This window comes from Capra hircus, chromosome 14 (assembly GCF_001704415.2).
Source record: "Capra hircus breed San Clemente chromosome 14, ASM170441v1, whole genome shotgun sequence".
Taxonomy (NCBI): Eukaryota; Metazoa; Chordata; class Mammalia; order Artiodactyla; family Bovidae; genus Capra; species Capra hircus.
In genome coordinates, this window is record NC_030821.1 from 93,085,567 (window position 1) to 93,106,990 (window position 21,424).

Below are 21,424 nucleotides of genomic sequence, written 5' to 3' on the forward strand. Positions count from 1 at the left end.
AAAGCAGCCAGTAAAGAAATTTCTCCTTAAGACTGAGCTGACTTTTGACATTTGAAAAAACTATACCCCAAGACTTTAATAAATTCCTGTGTTTGCAAAACAGCATCTGATCCCATAACCAAATATACTAAGAAGTAAATGAAAATTTTACTTCTAGTCTCAGCTCTAAAATGCTAAAATAAATAACTTATAAAATTATTACAAAAAAATCTATGTAATAAGACCAAAGTTACACTGTTGTATTATATAATCAATCAGATAAAACCTCAGCAGCAGTATACTTGCAGTCAAACAAAATTGGGTTTGTGTATTTACTGCACAGAAAAAGGAAGTTCTAGAGGAGTTTTAGGAAAGAACCTAAGGAGGGAGTGGGAGAAGCAGACCTAATATGGTATAATTATGTGACGAGTTTACTGAGGAATATAGATTTTACTAGGAATATAGATAGGGCCTGCTAATCTGTAATGGACTCTCCTTAAATGCATTATTTTGGAAAATATGATGTGTTAAGATGTTGTATATTTGTTTCTGCTTGTACAGGTGGTTGTCATACTATAGAAACAGTTTTTAATTTAAAAATGATCAAATTTACAAACATATAAGGAATAAAAGGGACAGAATGTATTTGCAAGTCCAGTAGGTATAAAAATGAAGGAGGAAACACTGTTCAGAACATAACTCTCACCAATGAAGGCATAGAATTAATTATAAGCTTGAATATGCAAATGATTATACTGCTTCACAATATCTTTGCTGCTTGGTGAGATGACTTTTTTCTGCTTGGCAAACTGCTTGATTCCTGGAAATATATATATATATATATGTGTATATATATATATATATATGTTTCTAAAACAGCTATAAATTTGCAAGCTGAGAGGATAATCACACATGAAAAAAGTTACACATTTGCACAAAATGCAGAATCTTTCTTTTTTCCTTTTGCTTAATGTTTTTGGCTCTCCCAAACAGCAGCCTGTTGCCATGCTTACTGACAACTGACCCTTGGATGGATGTATTGATTATACAACTTTGTAATATAAAAAGGAAGCAAATACTTCAACAGAAATTGATTGAGCATCAGTTACACCAAGGGCATATGATGGTTTCCCTTTTGGATGAAAAGAAAAAAAGGCCTAACTTGCAAGGAGCTACGGTTTAATGGAGATGACAACAGCAAAATGCGAGAGCTGTATGAGTGCAAAAATGTAACCGTGACGTACTGTGAGAAGTTAAGAGCAGAAAAGCCGGTCAGGTGGCTAATGTGAAAATTCTGACAAAGGCATAATCATCTGTCTATTTGAATTAATATTTTGCTAATCCACATCTATCAAAATAATTAAAATACCTGAATGTAAGACTAGCACAAAATCTAAGGCATATGATCATTGTGAATCTTTTACCACAATGGCTGTGTGCCTCACTCAGCCAATCCATACCCAGTGTGGATTGGCCCTTGTGGTTCTTATTATAACTGCAAGAGGCCCTTAGCAGTAATCATCAGGAAACAGAAAAAAAAGAAAAGTTTCTTGCTTATGGGTCCTGGAAATACGCTAGCACACTTGGGACCACACAGCACAGTCTTGGGTAGACAGGTAGACAGTAATAGTGCTTGGCCTGAGGTTCTGATTCTATTGGGATTGTGGGTGGAGGTGTAGGGTTCTCAAGCTTTTCTTTATGGGTGAATTAAAAACAGAAGAGCAGGAATTTGAAATATAGGAAAAGAAAACAACAAGGGCCCCAAATGGTCAGTTATGAAATGAGCCAAGATCTCTAAAACAAAGGCGTCAGTGTGGGGAGGTAACCTGTCTTTTTATTCGTGTGTTGTGACTGGCTAGGTGTTTATTTGGGAAGGCTGTTTTCAAAGTGGATACTCCATAATCAAGCTTAAGTCAGGCATTTCCAATGTAAATAAAAAATAAAAAACACCTGTTGGAGCTTAATGATTTTTTTTAATAGATAAGAATCGTCTGTCTAAATAATGAAAAACTGTGCAAGTGGCCTGATGGCACTGCTTTAAAACTGTATTTGCAAAATATTTGCAGTAAGGGAGTAAAGAGAGTCTAAATCTGAAATTTTTCTTTTTCTTTGTAATTGTTTTAGTTCTTTTTGGCCTTTAGCATTCTATAATAATTTTAGAATCACTTTGTGCATTTCCAGGAAGACATAGTGGGATTGTGTGTGTGTGTGTGTGTGTGCTAAGGATTGCACCACATCCACAGAGATGTTAGATGTTAGATGTACACAGTTACACGTTTGTGATTCTGCAGTTAATGAACACAGTTCTGCTTATTGATGAGGGCAACTTTGTTTAAATCTTTATAACTTTACTGATTTTTATTATGTATGTTTTGTTTTGTATGGGGCTTCCTTGGTGGCTCAGAGGGTAAAGTGTCTGTCTGCACTGCCGGAGACCCAGGTTCAATTCCTGGATTGGGAAGATTTCCCTGGAGAAGGAAATGGCAACCCACTCCAGCACCCTTGCCTGGAAAATCCCATGGATGGCGAAGTCTGGTAGGCTATAGTCCATGGAATTGCAAAGAGTCGGATACAACTAAGTGATTTCACTTTCTTGTTTTATACATTGAGACTATAATGTTAATACATATAAAATTAGATATTAGTGTCATTGAATGGATTTTTGTTGTTCAGTTGCTGAGTCATGTCCAGCTCTGCGACCTCATGGACTGCAGCATGTCAGACCTCCCTGTCCATCAGTATCACCTAGAACTTGCTCAGACTCATGTCCATTGAGTCAGTGATGCCATCCAACCATCTCATCCTCTGTCATCCCCTTCTCCTCTTGCCTTATATCTTTCCCAGCATCAAGGTCTTTTCCAATGAGTCAGTTCTTTGCATCAGGTGGCCTAAGTATTGGAGCTTCAGCATCAGCATCAGTCCTTCCAGTGAATATTTAGGACTGATTTCCTTTAGGATGGACTGGTTTGATCTCCTTGCAGTCCAAGGGACTCTCAATAATCTTCTACAGCACCACAGTTTGAAAACATCAGTTCTTTGGTACTCAGCCTTCTGTATGGTCCAATTCTCACATCCATACATGACTACTGGGAAAAACATAGTTTGGACAATATGAACCTTTGTCAGCAAAATAATGTATCTATTTTTTAATAATGTGTCTAAGCTTGTCATAGCTTTCCTTGAATGGATCAACGTTTTACTATATTGAAATGTGTCTTTTTATCAATACTAAGAATTTTTTCATCAAGTCTATTTCACCTGACATTAGTATAACTACATTCGTTTTCTCCTGGTCAGTGTTTGTGTGATATTTCTTTTGTTTTCTCTTCGTTTAATCTCTTCGTATCCCTATATTCAAGGAATATCTCTTTTAGTTAGCAGTTAGGTTGTTCACCAACCTAGATAGCATATTAAAAAGCAGAGATATTACTCTTCCAAGAAAGGTCCATCTAGTCAAGGCTATAGTTTTTCCAGTGGTCATGTATGGATGTGACAGCTGGACTGTGAAGAAGGCTGAGATGCTTTTGAACTGTGGTGTTGGGGAAGAATCTTGAGAGTCCCTTGGACTGCATGGACATCCAACCACTCCATCCTAAAGGAGACCAGTCCTGGGTGTTCATTGGAAGGATTAATGCTGAGGCTGAAACTCCAATACTTTGGCCACTTCATGCAAAGAGTTGACTCTTTGGAAAGACCCTGATACTTGGAGGGATTGGGAGCAGGAAGAGAAGGGGATGACAGAGGATGAGATGGCTGGATTGCATCAGCGACTCGATGGACATGAGTTTGGGTGAACTCCAGGAGTTGGTGATGGACAAGGAGGCCTGGTATGCTGCGATTCATGGGGCTGCAAAGAGTCAGATTTGACTGAGCGACTGAACTAAACTGAACTGAGGTTGTTTACAAAATCCAGTCTGATGACTTTCTTCTTTCAGCTGGAACATTCAATTTGTTTACATTCTATGCCATGCCACTGTATTTGTGTTTAAATTTACCCTCTTGCTTTGCATTTTCTATTTACTGTATTATTACCTAATTTTTAGTTAATTATATATAGCATTCTATTATTCAGTAGCTAATTGGTAATACTGAGTTGGCCAAGAGGTCCGTTTGGGTTTTTATATAAGATTGTAAGAAAAACCTAATTCTTTTATTTATTATCCAAAAAAATCTTATACTATTAGTATATTATTAGTGCTTAATACATATTAATATATCTACCACTTTCTGGAAAATACAAGGACCTTAATACCACATTAATGTGATGTATTACCCCCAATATTTATGCTATTATTGCAATTTATTCTAAAATAAATATTTTAAATGATTCTTGCTTCTTACCATCAATATCCATTTAGATTTAACAGCCATTGCTCTCCTTTCTTTTTTTTTATTTTTTATTTTTATTTTAATTTTTACTTTATTTTACTTTACAATACTGTATTGGTTTTGCCATACATTGACATGAATCCACCACGGGTGTACATGCGATCCCAAACATGAACCCCCCTCCCACCTCCCTCCCCACAACATCCCTCTGGGTCATCCCCGTGCACCAGCCCCAAGCACGCTGTCTCCTTTCTTTTCTGCATCTTGGTTTCCATCTGGCATCATTCTCCTTCTTCTGAAGCTTCACCTAAGTAATTCCTTTGCTGTGCTTCAGTTGGTGATACATTCAGTTTTTATTAAAGTTAGAATGGCTTTATTTTTAAAGGACATTTATAGAACTCCATTTGGTGTTCATTTTCCCTTATTATGAAAGTATAATTGTACTGTCTTCTAACTTTTCTGTTGAGAGATCAGTTCTCAATCTTTGATTTCTCCTTTGAAAATAATATCTCTTATTTTTTTTTTTCCTATGGCTGCTTTGAAGGTTGTCTGGTTTTCTTTGGTACTGTGTTTTTTTCTTTGTATGTATTCTGCTTAGGGTTTGCAGCAATCTGTGGCATGATGTCCTTCATTGGTGTCTTAGTCGGTTCTGGCTATGATAGCAAAATACCCTAGAGTGAGTGGTTAGACAACAGGCTTTCATTTTTCACAGTTCTGGAGAATGTGACATTCAAAATCAAGGTGCCCACTTCCAAGTACTGTCTTATAAGAGCTTAAGGCTTCAACATATGAATATAGCAGGAGCAGACATTCAGTCCAGAGCAGCTGATCTTGGAAAATCATGGCCTTCCGTATAGCTTCTGCTCTCTACTTTAGATTCTCTCCTTCTCTAATTACACGTTAACCTGTTTTCCCACGGTTCATGTCTCTCATACAAACATCCGTGTTTTATAATTCAATACTTTTCTTTGCCCTATCTGAGTTCATCCTAATCTGAGTTCACTAATCCTATTTTCTATTTTGTCTAATTTGAAAGTAAACCAATCTACTGAGTACTTGTCTACTTTTTTTCAGTTCCAGAACTTTCATTTGCGCCTTAGTTTCTGGTTCTCTGTTTAGATCCCTTCTCTTGTCATCTAACTTACATAACATATTAATCATATTATCAGAATATCTGCTTTATGACTCCAGTATTCGGATCTCCTGTTCCATTATGTTTCTGTCCTTCTCCCTCTTTCTCTCTCTGACTCCGCTTCTCTGTCTATGTCTCTTTCTACCTCTGCCAAGTGGTATTGCCTTCTGTGATACGTAGTAATTTTTGTATAGATGCTATAGATTTTTCATGAAAAATTAGGCATATAATTTGAGGCTTTCATGATGTTGTAATACATCAAAAACAAGTACTTTTGCTTCTCCCAGGAATTAAGGGTAAAGGCAGATCACTTTAATCCAATCAGAGATTAAGTTGGTTTGAAGTTGCAAAGCCATAAATTGATCTAGGTCTAGGGAGGTCAGGGGAGGAAATGGTGGTATAAAGGTCCTGGGAGAACAACACAACTGGGTGTCCATCCAAGGGGAACTACAGGGGGATACATTCACTGTCCATACTATTGGAGAAAAAGGCCCCCAAATTTCTCTTCTCCTGACCCCCAGTCTCTTACTTACCATTCTTCTTTGTCAGAAATAGCACCTTAACAGTGCTGAGTTTTTCAATCATTAAATGTGATACAGGTCTCCATAGTTTGGTTACACTATGATAGCAAATGCCATCGACTGGATGGCTTAAACAGCACTCATGTGTTTGTCATGAGGCTGAGGAGTCCAAGGTTAAGGTGTCAGCAGAATTGGGGACTGGTGAGAGCACTCGAATGGCCTACAGAGAGCTACTTCCTTGCTGTATCCTTGCCTGACCTTTTATCTATTGCTTCCATGGGCAGGAGCTGGGGGAAGAGCCATCTATCTCTCATGCTTCTTATAAGGATGCTAATTCTAGGTTTTTCAGATCAGAGTCCCACCCTTATCATCTCTTTCTTACAGGGGCCTATTGTCATATATAAGCAAATTAAGGGAGTTGGGACTTCACCATATAAACTGGGGAGGGGGGTCACAGTCCAGTCTATAGCAGTATTTATGAATTTTTCGCAGTAGCATTGTATAAGTGTTAGTGTAGAGCTTTTTACATATATTGTTGCCAAGTTAATCTTTAAGTATTTATATTGATTTTTGTATATTGACTTTGTGACTTACTGCCAGATAAAATCACTTCTTTTTATCCAGTAGTGTGTTTTGTTGATTCTTTAGGAATTCTTGCATGTATGGTTATTACTTCTGTAAATAAGAATAGATTTACTTTTTTCCTATATTTATATTTTATTTATTTTCATTGCTTTATTATGTTATGTTTGCTCTGATCGCTACTATAAGGTTAATAGTGGTATTGAAAACAGAAATCCTTGCTTTGTTCCTGATCTTAGGTAGAAAGCATTTGACTTTCACATTAAATGTACTGCTTATGGTAAGTTTCTTGTAGATTTGATAAATGTTTTCTTAAAGATGTTTGCTTCTATGCTTTTCGGGGATTGTGGTTTTTAACTTTATTCTCTTATAGCAGGGTTTTCTTGTATCAGACATTGAGTTTGAATGCTAAGTTGGCCAGATAAAATGAGTTCATAAGTTGAAGTGGTTCATCTTCCACTTTTTTACTAAAAAATTTTTTTTATTATATTGGTATCTTTACTCTTAAATTTTTTAAAGACTTTTCCATTAAAGATATCTGGTTCTGGAATTTTCATTGTATATTGTCTTTTAATTATGAATTCAACCACTTTACTACTTACGGAGCTGTTCAGGGTTTCTATTTCTTCTTGTATTGCTTTTAGTAGTTTTAATTTTAATGGCATTTCTCTATTTAATGCATGTTAATTAATTTATTGAGGCTTCCCAGGTGACAATAATGGTAAATAACCTGCCTGCCAATACAAGAAATGCAGGTTTGATCCTTGGCTTGGGAAGAGCCCCTGAAGTAGGAACTGGCAATCCACTCACTCCAGTAATCTTGCCTGGAAAATTGCATGGACGGAAGAGACTGGTGAGCTGTGTCCATGCGGTCACAAAAAGGTGGACGTGACTGAGCCACTAGGCACACACATTGTATTTAAAGGCATAAATAAATACATTATTTATATATATATTGTATACTAATTTATAAACATATTCTGTATATATATATTTATAAATACACATTATATATTTATATATAAATGTATATATTTATATATAAATAAATATGTTGTTCATAATGTTCCCTTATTTGTCTTTTTAATGAATCTAAGATCTGTGGCACTGTCTCCTCTTTTGGTAATTCTATTTCCTGATTTTTTTTTTATTTTTCAGTGAAGTGAGACATTCATCAATTTTATTAGTTCTTTCAAAGAAGCCAGTTTCTAATTTCATTGATTTTCTCTAGGTTTTATTGATTTTTAAATTTTATGTGTAATGGTTTTACCCTCTCATCTTTGTTGTTTTCTTCTTTATTTCATTATTCTTGTTAATTAATTTTATTATTTTTGTTCTTTTTATTGTCAAAGCTGAGATCATTGATTTTGTAATTTTTTTTCTTTTGGAATGCAGTATTTAAAGCTATAATTTTCTAAAAAGTACTTTAACAACATCTCAGAAATTTTGGTAAGTTGTATTTTATTAACATTTAGACCAAAAACACATTTTAATTTCATGGTTTCTTCCTTGACATTGGAATATTTAGATATGTGTTCCTTTATTTTCAAAATCAGGATATTCCAATATTTTTGTGATTTTTTAAATAATTTTATTCAAGTATAAAATAAAATTATTATTCTATCATTTTTCTATATATTTTATATACATTGTTCTATTATTATTCTATATATTTTTAATCTCATTCATTTAAATTTATATTTTGCATGTTTTGTCCTGCAAATACTGTGTTAATCTAATAGACATGGATATAATTTATTAAATAAATACCCATTTATTGTATAAGCTTCAAAAATACTTTGTGGAACTTCACGGGCAGTCGAGCGGTTAAGATGCCACACTCTCAAGCACAGGTTCGATCCCTGGCCATTAAACTATGATCCTACATGTCACATGGCATGGCAAAAAGGGAGTTCTGATCAAAATGGAATAAGAGATGCAGAGAAGCAAGAGCTCAGGCAAGTCCATGAGCTTAGGAATAAAATTCTCAAAGAGAAAGGATACTTTACCAAAGAGACCAAAATTCTAAAAAAGGTCCAAACAGAAATTTTGGAGCTGAAGACCTCAATTAAGGGCATGAAGAATACATTAAAGACATTGGAAATGAAACAGACCATATGGAAGATTTAGTGAGCTCAAAGATGGAAGTCTAGAAATCATACATGCACAAGAGGAAAGAGAATAAGACATTTTAAAAGAGAAGAAACTCTGCAAGAACTATCTAACCCTATTGGGAAGTGCAAAATTAAGAGAATAGTTATCCCAGAAGAAGAAAGAAGAAAAGAGTAGAGAATTTATTTAAAGAACTATTAATTGAGAATTTCCCAAACCTTAGGAAGAAACTGGACTTACCATTCCATGAAACTGAGAACACCTAATTATCTCAATGCAAAAAGACCATTTCCAAGAAACGTTATATTAAAACTATTGAAAATCAATGACAAAGAATTTTAAAGTGGCTGGGGAAAAATGGATGGTCACTTGCAAAGTAACCTCTATTAGGCTGCCAGCAGATTTCTCAGCAGAAACTCTGCCATCTAAGAAAGGAGAATGACATTCTCGGAACACTGATAGAGGAAAAATGCCAGGCAAGAATACTCTATCCAGGAAAGCTACCCTGCAGACATGAAGGAGAAATAAAAGCTGTCTCAGAAAGACAAAGCTGAGGGAGTTCATCATCATCAGATTTGCCTTACTATAAAAGTTGGAAGGAGCTCTTCTACTTGGGGAAAAAAAAAAAAAAGCCAAAAGTACTTTGATGGGACTTCTCTGACAGGCCAGTGGTTAAGACTTCACTTTCCAATGCAGGCACTGTTGTTTGATCCCTGATCTGGGAATTATGACCCAGCAATCCCACTGCTGGGCATACACACTGAGGAAACCAGAATTGAAAGAGACACATGTACCCCAATGTTCATCGCAGCACTGTTTATAATAGCCAGGACATGGAAACAACCTAGATGTCCATCAGCAGATGAATGGATAAGAAAGCTATGGTACATATACACAATGGAGTATTACTCAGCCGTTAAAAAGAATTCATTTGAATCAGTTCTGATGAGATGGATGAAACTGGAGCCAATTATACAGAGTGAAGTAAGCCAGAAAGAAAAACACCAATACAGTATACTAACACATATATATGGAATTTAGGAAGATGGCAATGACGACCCTGTATGCAAGACAGGAAAAAAGACACAGATGTGTATAACGGACTTTTGGACTCAGAGGGAGAGGGAGAGGGTGGGATGATTTGGGAAAATGGGAATTCTAACATGTATACGGTCATGTAAGAATTGAATCGCCAGTCCATGTCTGACGTAGGGTGCAGCATGCTTGGGGCTGGTGCATGGGAATGACCCAGAGAGATGTTGTGGGGAGGGAGGTGGGAGGGGGCTTCATGTTTGGGAACGCATGTAAGAATTAAAGATTTTAAAATTAAAAAAAAAATGTAAATAAAGTTGTTGAAATGTTTAAAAAAATAAATAAATAAATAAAAGCCTCTTGCAAGTTTTACAACCCAAAAAAAAAAAAAGATACCATATGTCTCACAGCCAAAAAACAGAACTTAAAAAAAAAAAACAGAAGCAATATTGTAACATATTAAATAATGTTAAAAATTGTCCATATCAAAACCAAATTTTTTAAAATGCATAAATTTTGAATAAGTAGGTAAATAGAATCAGACTGAAGAGGTTCTTAATCAGAATAGGTTGTTAAAGAAGAAAAAGCAATAAAAAAAATTAACAATAGCTACTTCAATTTGGTAACAAACTCACAACGTAATAAAAGAATAATCTGAGACAACAAAAACACAAATAGGGAAGAAAAAAAGGATGATATCCCTGTAGGCAAATGAAAATAAGATGTCATCTGCATAAAACAGATGATTTTATTTATGAGATATTAATAGAAAACCACCCAATTAAAATGACAGAAAAAAAAAAAAACCATAAAGAATCAATGGCAATATAGAACAACCAGAAAAGGAAAAAATAAAATGGCAATACTAAGTTCTCATTGATCAGTAATCACCTTAAATATAAGGAACTTAAATTCACCGTTGAAAAGACACAGAGTGGCTAGATGGATTAAAAAACAGGACCAAACTATAGCTCTAAAGACAAACATAAGCTCAAAGAGAAGGGATGAAAGATTATATGCTAAGGAAATGGCAGCAAAAAGAGAGTATAGCCACTTTCATATCAGAGAAAATAGTCTTCAAGCCAAAACAAAGGTGGGCGTTATATAAAGACAGAGGGGACAATTCATCAAGAAGACATAATAGTGACTAATATATACGCACCTAGAATAGAAGCATCAATACGTCAATGGATGGATCATCTGGAAAGAAAGTTAAAAAGGAGACAGAGGCCTAAAATGAAACATCAGACATAATCGTGCTTAATCTCTCAGTTGTGTCCAACTCTTAGTGACCCCATGGACGGCAGCCTGCCAGGCTCCTTTGTCCATGGAATCTTCCAGGCAATCCTACTGCAGTGAGTTGCCACTTCCTCATTCAGGGGATCTTCTGAACCCGGGCACCAAACCTATGGCCTCTGCGCTGGCAGGCATATTCCTTCCTAACTGCCTGCTGGGAATCCCGTTACACAAGATGGGCTTGGTAGATTTATACGGAACATTCCACCCAAATGCATCACAACACACGTTCCTTTCAAGTGCATGTGGGGCATGGTTAGGATAGACCATAGATGGGGACACAAACAACTTAAGAAGATTGAAATTGTATACAGAATCTTTCTAATCACAAAGGTATGAGATTAGAGATCAACTAAAGCTGGAAAGCTGGAAAATCACAAAACATGAAGACTAAACAACATGCTACTGAACAGCTATTGTGTCAACAAGGAAATCAAAGGATATGGAGTAAAGGGAACCCTCACGTACTGTTGGTGAGACTGTAAATTGGTGATGCTGATATGGAGAATTCTTTACCAGTTGAGCTACCAGAGAAGCCCTAAGGAATTATAAGTGTTCCCCCCAAAATTACAAATATTACTACCATATGATCTAGCTATTCCACTTCTGGATGTTTTATTCAAAGATTATAAAAGCACTAATTTGAAAAAAAAAATGCCCCCCTATATTCACCATAGCATTATCTACAATAGTCAAATACAGAAACAACCTAAGTGCCTGTCAACCGATGAACGTATAAAGATGTGTCTCATACAATGGAATATTACTCAGCCATTAAAAAAGATATTTATTTTTTCCATTTGTGACTACATGGATTGATCTTGAGTGCATCATGCTAAGTGAAATAAGTCAAACAGAGAAAGACAAATACTTTCACACATAAGTGCAATATAATAAAACAAGGGAAAAAAATGAATGAACAAACCAAACAAAACCAGAAGTTACAGGGAACAGAGTATCAGTTAACAGAGTGAAGGGGAGGTTGGGGAGGCTGAAATGAGTAAAGGTGGTCAACTCAATGGTGACAGGTGGAAACTAAATTTTTGGTGGCGAGCATGCAGTCCTGTATACAGAGTTCAAAATAAGATATTATACATATGAAACTTATATGATGTTATAAATCAAAAGAATAAAAAGTACTTCAATATTACTTGTGAATTTCCATAATGCCAGTTATCTATTGACCAAGTAATATCTATAATAAGAGTCATTTTACTCAGAGTAGAATATTTTATTAGACTTTATACACTTTCTTTCACTAGAAGGGGTTTCCCAGGTGGCGTTAGTAGTAAAGAGCCTGCCTGGCAATGCAGGAGACATGAGACACAGATTCGATCCCTGAGTTGGCAAGATTCTCCTGGAGAATCCCATGGACAGAGGAGCCTAGTGGGCTCTATATAGTCCATAGGGTCGCAAAGAGTCAGACACGACGGACGCAACTGAGCATGCACACGTGCATGTCATTAAAAATGGTAAATTTGAACTTACTTGTGAATTCTCCTACAAAGGTCCTCAATACTGTCCTTGCAAACAACAGATATGATTCTGCTCCTTAAGTTAAGATTATAGCTATAATAATGGCCACAATTTATTAAATGTCAATAAACTTCCTGAATCCAGGAAAGGAGTATGAGTCGGGACTTCTCAAATAAGGACTGTGCGTTTCTAGACGCTAGTAAAACACAAACATTAGACAAAGAAACACAGTTCAGTCTTGCACTGCATATGAGAAGAGATGCACCACCAACAAAACAACACAAAAAGATAACCTACAGGGCTTAAAAAACATGTATCGCAAAAATGAACCCAAACAGCAGGGTAGTAAACCCCCAACACGTGAACCTTCAAGTTGCAACATTTCAAAGATGCAAACATGTGCTCCACCAGCATCAGGCATGAGTGAAATTGCAGCTTGCCCTCCGTCTGCTGTTGCTGACGAGCCTTCAGCTCCATCATCTCCCATGCCCTCTTCTCCAGTCAGTAAGTCCTCTGGCCTGTTCACGTGATGCCAGCCCCTGTATGCCAGCTGCTATGCAGTACTACTTTTCAAGGTACTGCACTGTAAAATTAAAATGTTTTCTTTATTTTTTGTGTTTTGATGTATTGTTTGTGTGAAAAGTATTACAAACCTATTACAGTACATTGCTGTATAACCCACTGTGTTAGCTGGGCTAACTTTATTGAACTTACAGACTGGACTTATGAACAAGCTCTTTGAACAGAACTCACACTTATGTAGGGAACTTACTGTGTTAGAATTCAATTCAAAAAGATTTTCACCTGAGTCTCTGCATTTTGTCCCCAACACAGTAGCTAGAAGGATCCTATTAAACATAACACATTAGGTCACTTCTCTGCTCAAAACCTTCTAAGAGTTTCTGTTACTCTCATCATGAAAGTCAGTCTTTGCCATGACTCCCAAAGATCCACTCAGTCTGACCCTAGTTGCTTGGTGAACCTACTACAGGGCTTCACCTTCACTGCCTTGAAATCAGAAAGGTTTATGTCTCCTCAAAATCGTCTTCACTTGCTATTATTATAGCCAGACTTTTTCAATACCTCTCTCAGCAAAATGTTCCCAACAGCTAGTATGAAGGTAAACCAACCCTGTCCACCACCACACAGAATGCCTGTTTTTTTCATTTTTTTTTTCTATTGCACATCTCACTACCCAGCATTCCTCATCTATTTACTATGATTTTTTGTTTTTGTCTGTCTTCTTCACTGGAATGTGAACTCCACATGTCACTTTGTTCACTGCTGTAGGCCCATGCTGCTGCTGCTGCTAAGTCGCTTCAGTTGTGTCCGACTCTGTGTGACCCCATAGACAGCAGCCCATCAGGCTCCCCTGTGCCTGGGATTCTCCAGGCAAGAACACTGGAATAGGTTGCCATTTCCTTCTCCAATGCATGAAAGTGAAGTCACTCAGTCGTGTCCGACTCTTAGCGACCCCATGGACTGCAGCCTACCAATCTCCTCTGTCCACGGGATTTTCCAGGCAAGAGTACTGGAGTGGGGTGCCATTGCCTTCTCCCTGTAGGCCCATAGCCTAGAAAAAAAAAAAAGTGTATTACAGAAACACTTGTTTAAATCATAAATATGTCCAGAGTATGGCACTTTTTACAGGAAAAAAAGGCTTTTTACCTTTAACTAAAGTCATCTTTAGTGAGTTTTTGTTTGCTGTTAATCCTTCATATGTATCGAGTGCTTCCCATGTGCTAAACAAGGTTGTATACATTCTCTCACTGACTAAATCCTAACACATAGTCTATGAAAGCATCACTATTATTATTTCCCTATTTTATGAATGAGTAAACTGAAACATAGAGAGATGATGTAACTTCCCCATTAGCAGGGCAGGAAGATGGGTCATCATATCCAACATTCACCACCCCTTTTGACGCGCCATGACCCACAGAGATGGTTACACAAACGGGAGCAGTGAGAGACCCGCCATCAGGCAGCCCACGTGGAAGCCATCAAGACGGAAGGCTGTGCGTCATAATTTAGCTAATGGGGTTGGATTGATAAGTGCACGGGAACATCTCTCTGTTTCTCTGTAGGAACAAAATACAAGTTTCTTGATAGCTTTGTATGCTATAGAGAGCCCCCCCCCCAAATTTTACACATATAATTAACAAGGTGATGATGATGGAAATGATTAGTTGTTAGTAATAATTAGACATTACCATGTTATCAGTGCCTCGTAAGCACTTACTGTCTGTCAGGCTCAAGTGATTTAGATGAATTATGTCATTAATTCCCGAAACGTCTCAGTTAGTTAGGAACTGCCAGGATCCCAAGTTTGCTTATGAGTTACGGAGGCTATGAAAGGGACTGGAGTAAACCGCAAACAAGAGGTGGATCTGAGGTGAGAACCTGGGCTGTTTAGACACCACATGCTTCTTTCAAGTTCAGTGATGAGATTAAAGATTATCCAGTACATCATGTCAAGACTGTTAGCTGTGAGGGAAAGACAATCATTTAGATCCCTGTCTCTCATCACATATCAAGGTAAATTCTGAGGGATCAAGAATTAACTTGTAACATATTAAATCATATAAAAAGCCAATGAAAATAAAAGTGAATATTTATCATAGCATTTTTGGTGCTAAATTAGAAGCAACAGAATAATTAAGGAAGAGCACAACAGATTAGACAACATAAAATGAAAAGTCATCTTTGTAACAAAAAAAATAGTTGATATGACAAGTAACAATTTGAAAACTCTATCAAATAGTTATTAAATGGGTAAAAAAATGCTACTAATTCAACTGATAAATACACAAAAGGCTGGGGCAGTTAATATCCTAATGGGTATGTAGAAACGTTGGTACAACTGAAATGAACAAAAGTAATAAAATCATCAATAAAGGGCAGTAAATGATCACTGCACACCATTCTACTTTTAAACATATATTATGAATATAGTTAGGAAGTAAATATACCGGTAGACAGGTATATATACACACCTATATATACATATACAGCTATATATACATATGTCTTCTCTTCTTTGAAAAAAAATCAGTTAAGGATCCCCAACCCACTTGTGGATTTTTCTGCAGTTACAAGCAAGCATAATAGTTAACAATCAATTAAAAAACAGAATCTTTATGCACAAATAACTGCATTGATTATTAGAAACTAATTGGTTATTTTTATACATGTCTACAATGTTTGATATGAATTGTGTTGAAAGATATGCCTAATCTTTTACTTTTAATTAATTTTTAAATACAAATATAAAAATATGTGGTACACAAATGAATAAGATGTAGAAAAATTTGGAACTAAACAAGAGTTTTCCTAACTGTTAAAGTTTGACAAATATAATATCACAGATTTAAATGAATAAATAATATTGTAAAATGCTGAAGTAGATGCTTCTACTAACCATTAACTGTAACTTTTTAAATAAATTAAAAATAAAATTAAGTGAATTGTAAAATTTAATTGACTTCAATAGTACGTGTATATGGAACTTCCAGATGTTCAAGCTGGATTTAGAAAAGGCAGAGGAAACAGAGATCAAATTGCCAGCATCCGTTGGATCATACATAAAGCAAGAGAGTTCCAGAAAAACATCTACTTCTTCTTTATTGACTATGCCAAAGCCTTTGTGTGGATCACAACAAACTGTGGAAAATTCTTCAAGAGATGGAAATATCAGACCACCTTTCCTGCCTTCTGAGAAATTTGTATGCAGGTCAAGAAACAACAGTTAGAACTGGACATGGAAAAATGGACTGCTTCAAAATTGGAAAAGGAGTACATCATGACTGTATATTGTCACCCTACTTATTTAACTTCTGTGGAGAGTACATCATGCAAAATGACAGGCTGGATGAAGCACAAGTTGGAATCAAGATTGCCGGGAGAAATATCAATAACCTCACATATGCAGGTGACACCACTCTTATCGCCGAAAGCAAAGAAGAACTAAAGAGCCTCTTGATAAAATTGAAAAAGGAGAGGGGAAACATTGGCTTAAAACTCAACATTCAGAAAACTAAGATCATGATATCTGGTCCTATCAATTCATGGCAAATAGATGGGGAAACAATGGAAACAGTGACAGACTATTTTCTTGGGCTCCAAAATCACTGCAGATGGTGACTGCAGCCATGAAATTAAAAGATGCTTGCTCCTTGGAAGAAAAGCTATGACTGACCTAGATAGCCTATTTAAAAAGCAGAGACATTACTTTGCCAATAAAGGTCTGTCTAGTCAAAGCTATGGTTTTTCCAGTAGTCATGTATGGATGTGAGAGCTGGACCATGAAGAAAGCTGAGCACCAAAGAATTGATGGTTTTGAACTGTGGTATTGGAGAAGACTTGAGAGTCCCTTGGACTTCAAGGAGATTCAACCCGTCCAACCTAAAGGAAATCAACCCTGAATATTCATTGGAAGGACTGATGCTGAAGTTGAAGCTCCAATACTTTGGCCACCTGATGTGAAGAACTGACTCATTGGAAAAGACCCTGATGCTGAGAAAGATTGAAGGCAGCAAGAGAAGGGGATAACAGAGAATGAGATGGTTGGATGGCATCACCAATTCCATGGACATGTGTTTGAGCAAGCCCTTGGATTTGGCGATGTATAGGGAAGGCTGGTGGGCTGTAGTCCGTGGGGTTGCAAAGAGCTGGACATGACTAAGTGCCTGAACTGAACTGAATTAATTAAAAGCACATTATATTTGCTTTTATTAATCCTACAGCAGTTCTGCACATATTCAAAATTTGGAACTTGTCCAAATATGACAATTACTTTTTATTAGTTCATTTTTATGATACTTAAAGTCATGAAACAATCAAATAAAACTGTGATAAAAATTTTATAAGAAATACGCAGATGTGTGATGAATTGTATAGTCTCCTCCCTGCTCTTTTTCTGCCTGTTTACTCAGCTTAATTTCATTTTGGAACTTGTGTAATAATTGTAAATTTTGCTGTGTTCTGTATAGTTTTAAAGGAAAGGTATATTTATCCTAAGTACACCTTAATGTTTTTGTAGGAAAGAAACTAACTTGGTGCTAAGTAATACTTTGCAAATTATTAGTGTAATCAATACCATATTAATATCTACTTAGTTACTGTGAAATAGTCAAAATTTCATATCAGTGTCCTAGAACTCTATGAATTCAGACTTTCTTTTCACTGTCTTAGCAACCAATGAGGCAGCCAAAGAGGAAGGGTGTCACCTGTCCTCATTCAGGGTCTGGGCAGAGGAGACATGGTGTCACTGTTGATGGGAGTCCTGATTATAGGCCATCATCCTTATGACGTTATCACTGATCCTCCACATTCAACCAGTCAGAAATTGAGGGACCTTATTTACAACATCAAGATGGACGTATGCCGTGCAAAGTATAGCCATATTTGGCAAGCATGTTAAATTGAAGGTCCACTCCATACATCCTTTCTTTTGCTATGGGCATACGCAGCATATTGCCCACCTTGTCTAACATCTCAGTAGATGGGAAGTCCATGATATAATACACTGTGCAGATGTTATAGTTAAATGATTCTGTGGACCAACTTTTCTTTGTGTTATGACCCAGGGAAATATAGAAGGCCGAGTTAAGTGTCATAAATCTTAAACATATTATAGCAAATATATTTGCTACATCTTGGTTTTCCCCATATTATTAATTCATTTGAATTTTCTTGGTTGGAAAGAAGGAGTTCTCAACAGTTCATCTGCAATATTTTTCTTTTTAAAATGTATTACTTTTATTCTCATTTCCTTATTATCGCTTTAGCTTTAGTCTTATAAACAGTAAGAAGTGATCATTTTCCTCATATCCATTGGAAAGTTTTCAGTATTCAATTTTCTTCTTTTTGCCAACTAAACGCTGCTTCTTCTACTGTCTTGCATTGCTTCTCACTTGACGTATCTAGGATTTATCCACCCTTAAGTGATATATTTGAGTGGCTGTTGACTTAGTCTTATTAGTGGAAATGGGCACCTAGGGGTAGGTCATCAGCCTTCCTGGAGGTGCTGTGTCTGAAATACAAAGAAAAGCCTGGAGTGCATGCCGAGAAGAATAAGTGAGGTGGGCTTGGCTGTTGTATTATTATTCATTATTTCTATGAACACCGTTGTCCCCATTATTACCTTCACTGTAAGCGTGCCCAAGAAGAGAGCAGCTATATAGATTTTAAGTGGTGATACATTTCATAATTTATCAGCGGATGTGTTTCCCAGTGATGATTCCAAAATAGCTCTTACAGCTGAGCTTAGTTGATTACTAGTAAACTAGAGAACACATATAGCCTGTCCTGTTCTTTAGTGACTACCTTTCATTGTTTGTTAATTCCTCCTGAATATCTTATAATATTGATTTTAATAATGAATGGTTCTTGAGAAGGCAGATAGCTTCTAAATCCTTTGACACACTGAGGCGTATGTACATAAATATTAATTCCATGGTTCCCTACAACGTTTTTCCAATCAATCAACTACCTTGCTTAGACCATTTTTATGAATATATTTTAAAGGAAACTTCAGAGTCAGTCATTCAAAATGTGATGAATACACAGTAATAGGAAACTCGGAATCATAGATTATGAATGCCAAGAAAGACTCTGTTCTGGTTACCGTAAGTCTACGGTTTCCAGTGGGTCACGGAGCAGGCATTCATACACTTGTTCAGGGGTCATTTTCATAAGACCGGCTCAAGGATCAACATAAAGATGACAACCATTCTGTTTTGCCTTAAGAGATATTTTAGTGTGATGAAAATAAATTTATTTCCACAGCACAGAAAATTTACACCGTTCTCTCTTCTTCAAATAGGTTATGTGGGTATGCAATTTGTGTCGAAAGCAACAGGAAATCTTAACCAAGTCAGGGGCGTGGTTCTTCGGCAGCGGCCCTCAGCAGCCCAGTCAGGACGGAACGCTCAGCGACACGGCTACAGGGGCGGGTTCCGAGGCGCCTAGAGAGAAGAAAGCCCGGCTCCAAGAGCGCTCGAGGTCGCAGACCCCCCTGAGCAGCGCCGCGGCCTCCGCCCAGGACCAGGCTGCTCCTGGCGCACAGATGGACAGGACCAAGGGCGCTGAGCCCGCCCCACAAGCCGGGGGCCCTGAGCAGAAGCAGGCATCCTCCAGATCTAGAAGCGAGCCTCCCAGGGACAGGTAAGAGGTCAGCAACCCACAGGCAAAGGGCAAGATCTTAAATAGAGAGCAAACCCATCTTCAGGAATCAAACCGCTTAGGATATGCAGAAAGGGTGCCTCTCAGACTCAACCAGAAAGGTGATAGGGAGCCCGCTGCCTTTGTCTCTCTCTAGAACGTATCTTTCCTTAGGAGGCCTTTGCTGAGAAGCTTGTCTTTCACGTGTCCCGTGGAGGTAAACAAGGGCTACCTGGTTGGTAGTCAGGGCCCTTGAGAGAGTGAGCCAAGCCTGAAGGAGTGGCTGGCTGTCTTGTTTTATATTTCATTGTTTAAAGTGTACTATTAACTTCCAGCCCTTTGGTGAGAACAGCCATTGGCTGTTTTTGGCTGTTAGAGTGGGTCCTGCAGTTGAATATGTGCTCTGAGAGAAGAATATGGGGAGCAGACACACTTAGGGCTGGGGGTGCATCAGCAAAGGCTTCCTGGAGGATGCTTTCTTCTACGCTGAGCTTTGAAGGTGACTAGAGATGAGCCAGGTGAAGCAAGGGATGGGTGCACGGGTGTCTGGCTGGAAGGAACAGTGGGACCACCCAGAGGATGCTCTTGGCTGGAGGGTGAGTTGGAGAGCGGGGAGCAGGGGATGACGGTGAGGTCTGAGTGCCCAGATCACACTGGGCCTTTTAGACAGGTTTAATTTCACAGACTTTATCCTGAAAACAATGGATTGCAATGGAGACTTGTAAGCTTGGGCTCATGTGATGAGCTTATTAATTTCAATTTGTCTACTGTATCATTCATTCAGAAACGTGTATTGATGGCCAGACAAGATGCTGGGCAGTTGGTGGGGACAGCGTTAACAAGGGGGAATATAGCCCTTTTCTTCCCGAGGCTGGGAGTCTGGGACACCTGACGGTTAGCACTAGATGTGGCTGCCTTCATCTGTGTGACGCTTATTTATTCCACTGGGTGGGAGGACAGGATCCGAGGGTAGGATCTGAGGAAGGTTTCTGATCTCCTTGTCAAACGAAACTTTCACAATAAGCTCAAAGACTTCAAAGCTGAACTGATCCGGATTCGAGGCCTGGCTCTGTCACCAGGGATTCTCATGGGCACCTTGGAGGACTGAGTGAGCACCTGTGCTCAGCAGCAGGCCCATGGGAGGCCTCTCGTGAATGCAGACTGTAGGCACCAAGTGTTTACCATTACCGAACACTGCAGGAGCCGGAGGGCATCAAGATGACTGGCGCATGGTGCCTCTCCATTCAGATCCTGGGAAAGAGACCACACTGTCCCCTAGGGAAGACAGAGCCCTGGGCAGTGGACTGGCGCAGAGGGCTGACATGATCAGAGCTAGACAATACAAACACACGTCCTTTGGAGGCTGCAGGAAAGGGGAACACCTTCTGAACACAGGCAGACAGGACACCCAGAAGTTGTGGGATGAGCAGGCAAAATAGGAGAGCCCATGATGGCCAGACACCAGAGCCACCCTGGTGATGGCCAGACTTGCAGCATGGTGACAAAGTGCTGCGAGTTAAGGAGAGAAAAGATGCTGAAAGGGCAGCTCATGATTGGTCAGAAAAGGATTTCTTTTAAAGGAGAGGAAGAGTTTGGAGGTCTAGAGTTTCCAAAGAGAAAATCTGAGTCCTGCTTATGATGACCTGTGAAAAACTACAAAGAAGTCGAGAGCAGGCACCAAGGAGAGGCTTTTTGATGAAATCTGAAAAAGACTGATAAGGGCAAATAGCTTCTCTGGTGATATAAATGACTTGCTGATTATAATACCGAAGACAACAGTGAGGATGTTGGGGCTGGAGAA

The 21,424-nt window shown here is 38.0% G+C and overlaps 1 protein-coding gene across 11 annotated transcripts in view; it reads left to right on the forward strand.

The window, feature by feature from the left end:
* The window catches only part of RIMS1 (regulating synaptic membrane exocytosis 1), a 599,631-nt gene that overhangs the window by 329,202 nt on the left and 249,005 nt on the right, over window positions 1–21,424 (forward strand). For all 11 annotated transcript variants that reach the window (XM_018058836.1, XM_018058838.1, XM_018058839.1 and 8 more), the window contains exon 5: window positions 19,286–19,626. In XM_018058836.1, the coding sequence (XP_017914325.1) occupies window positions 19,286–19,626 (341 nt within the window). The remainder of the gene's footprint in view (window positions 1–19,285; window positions 19,627–21,424) is intronic.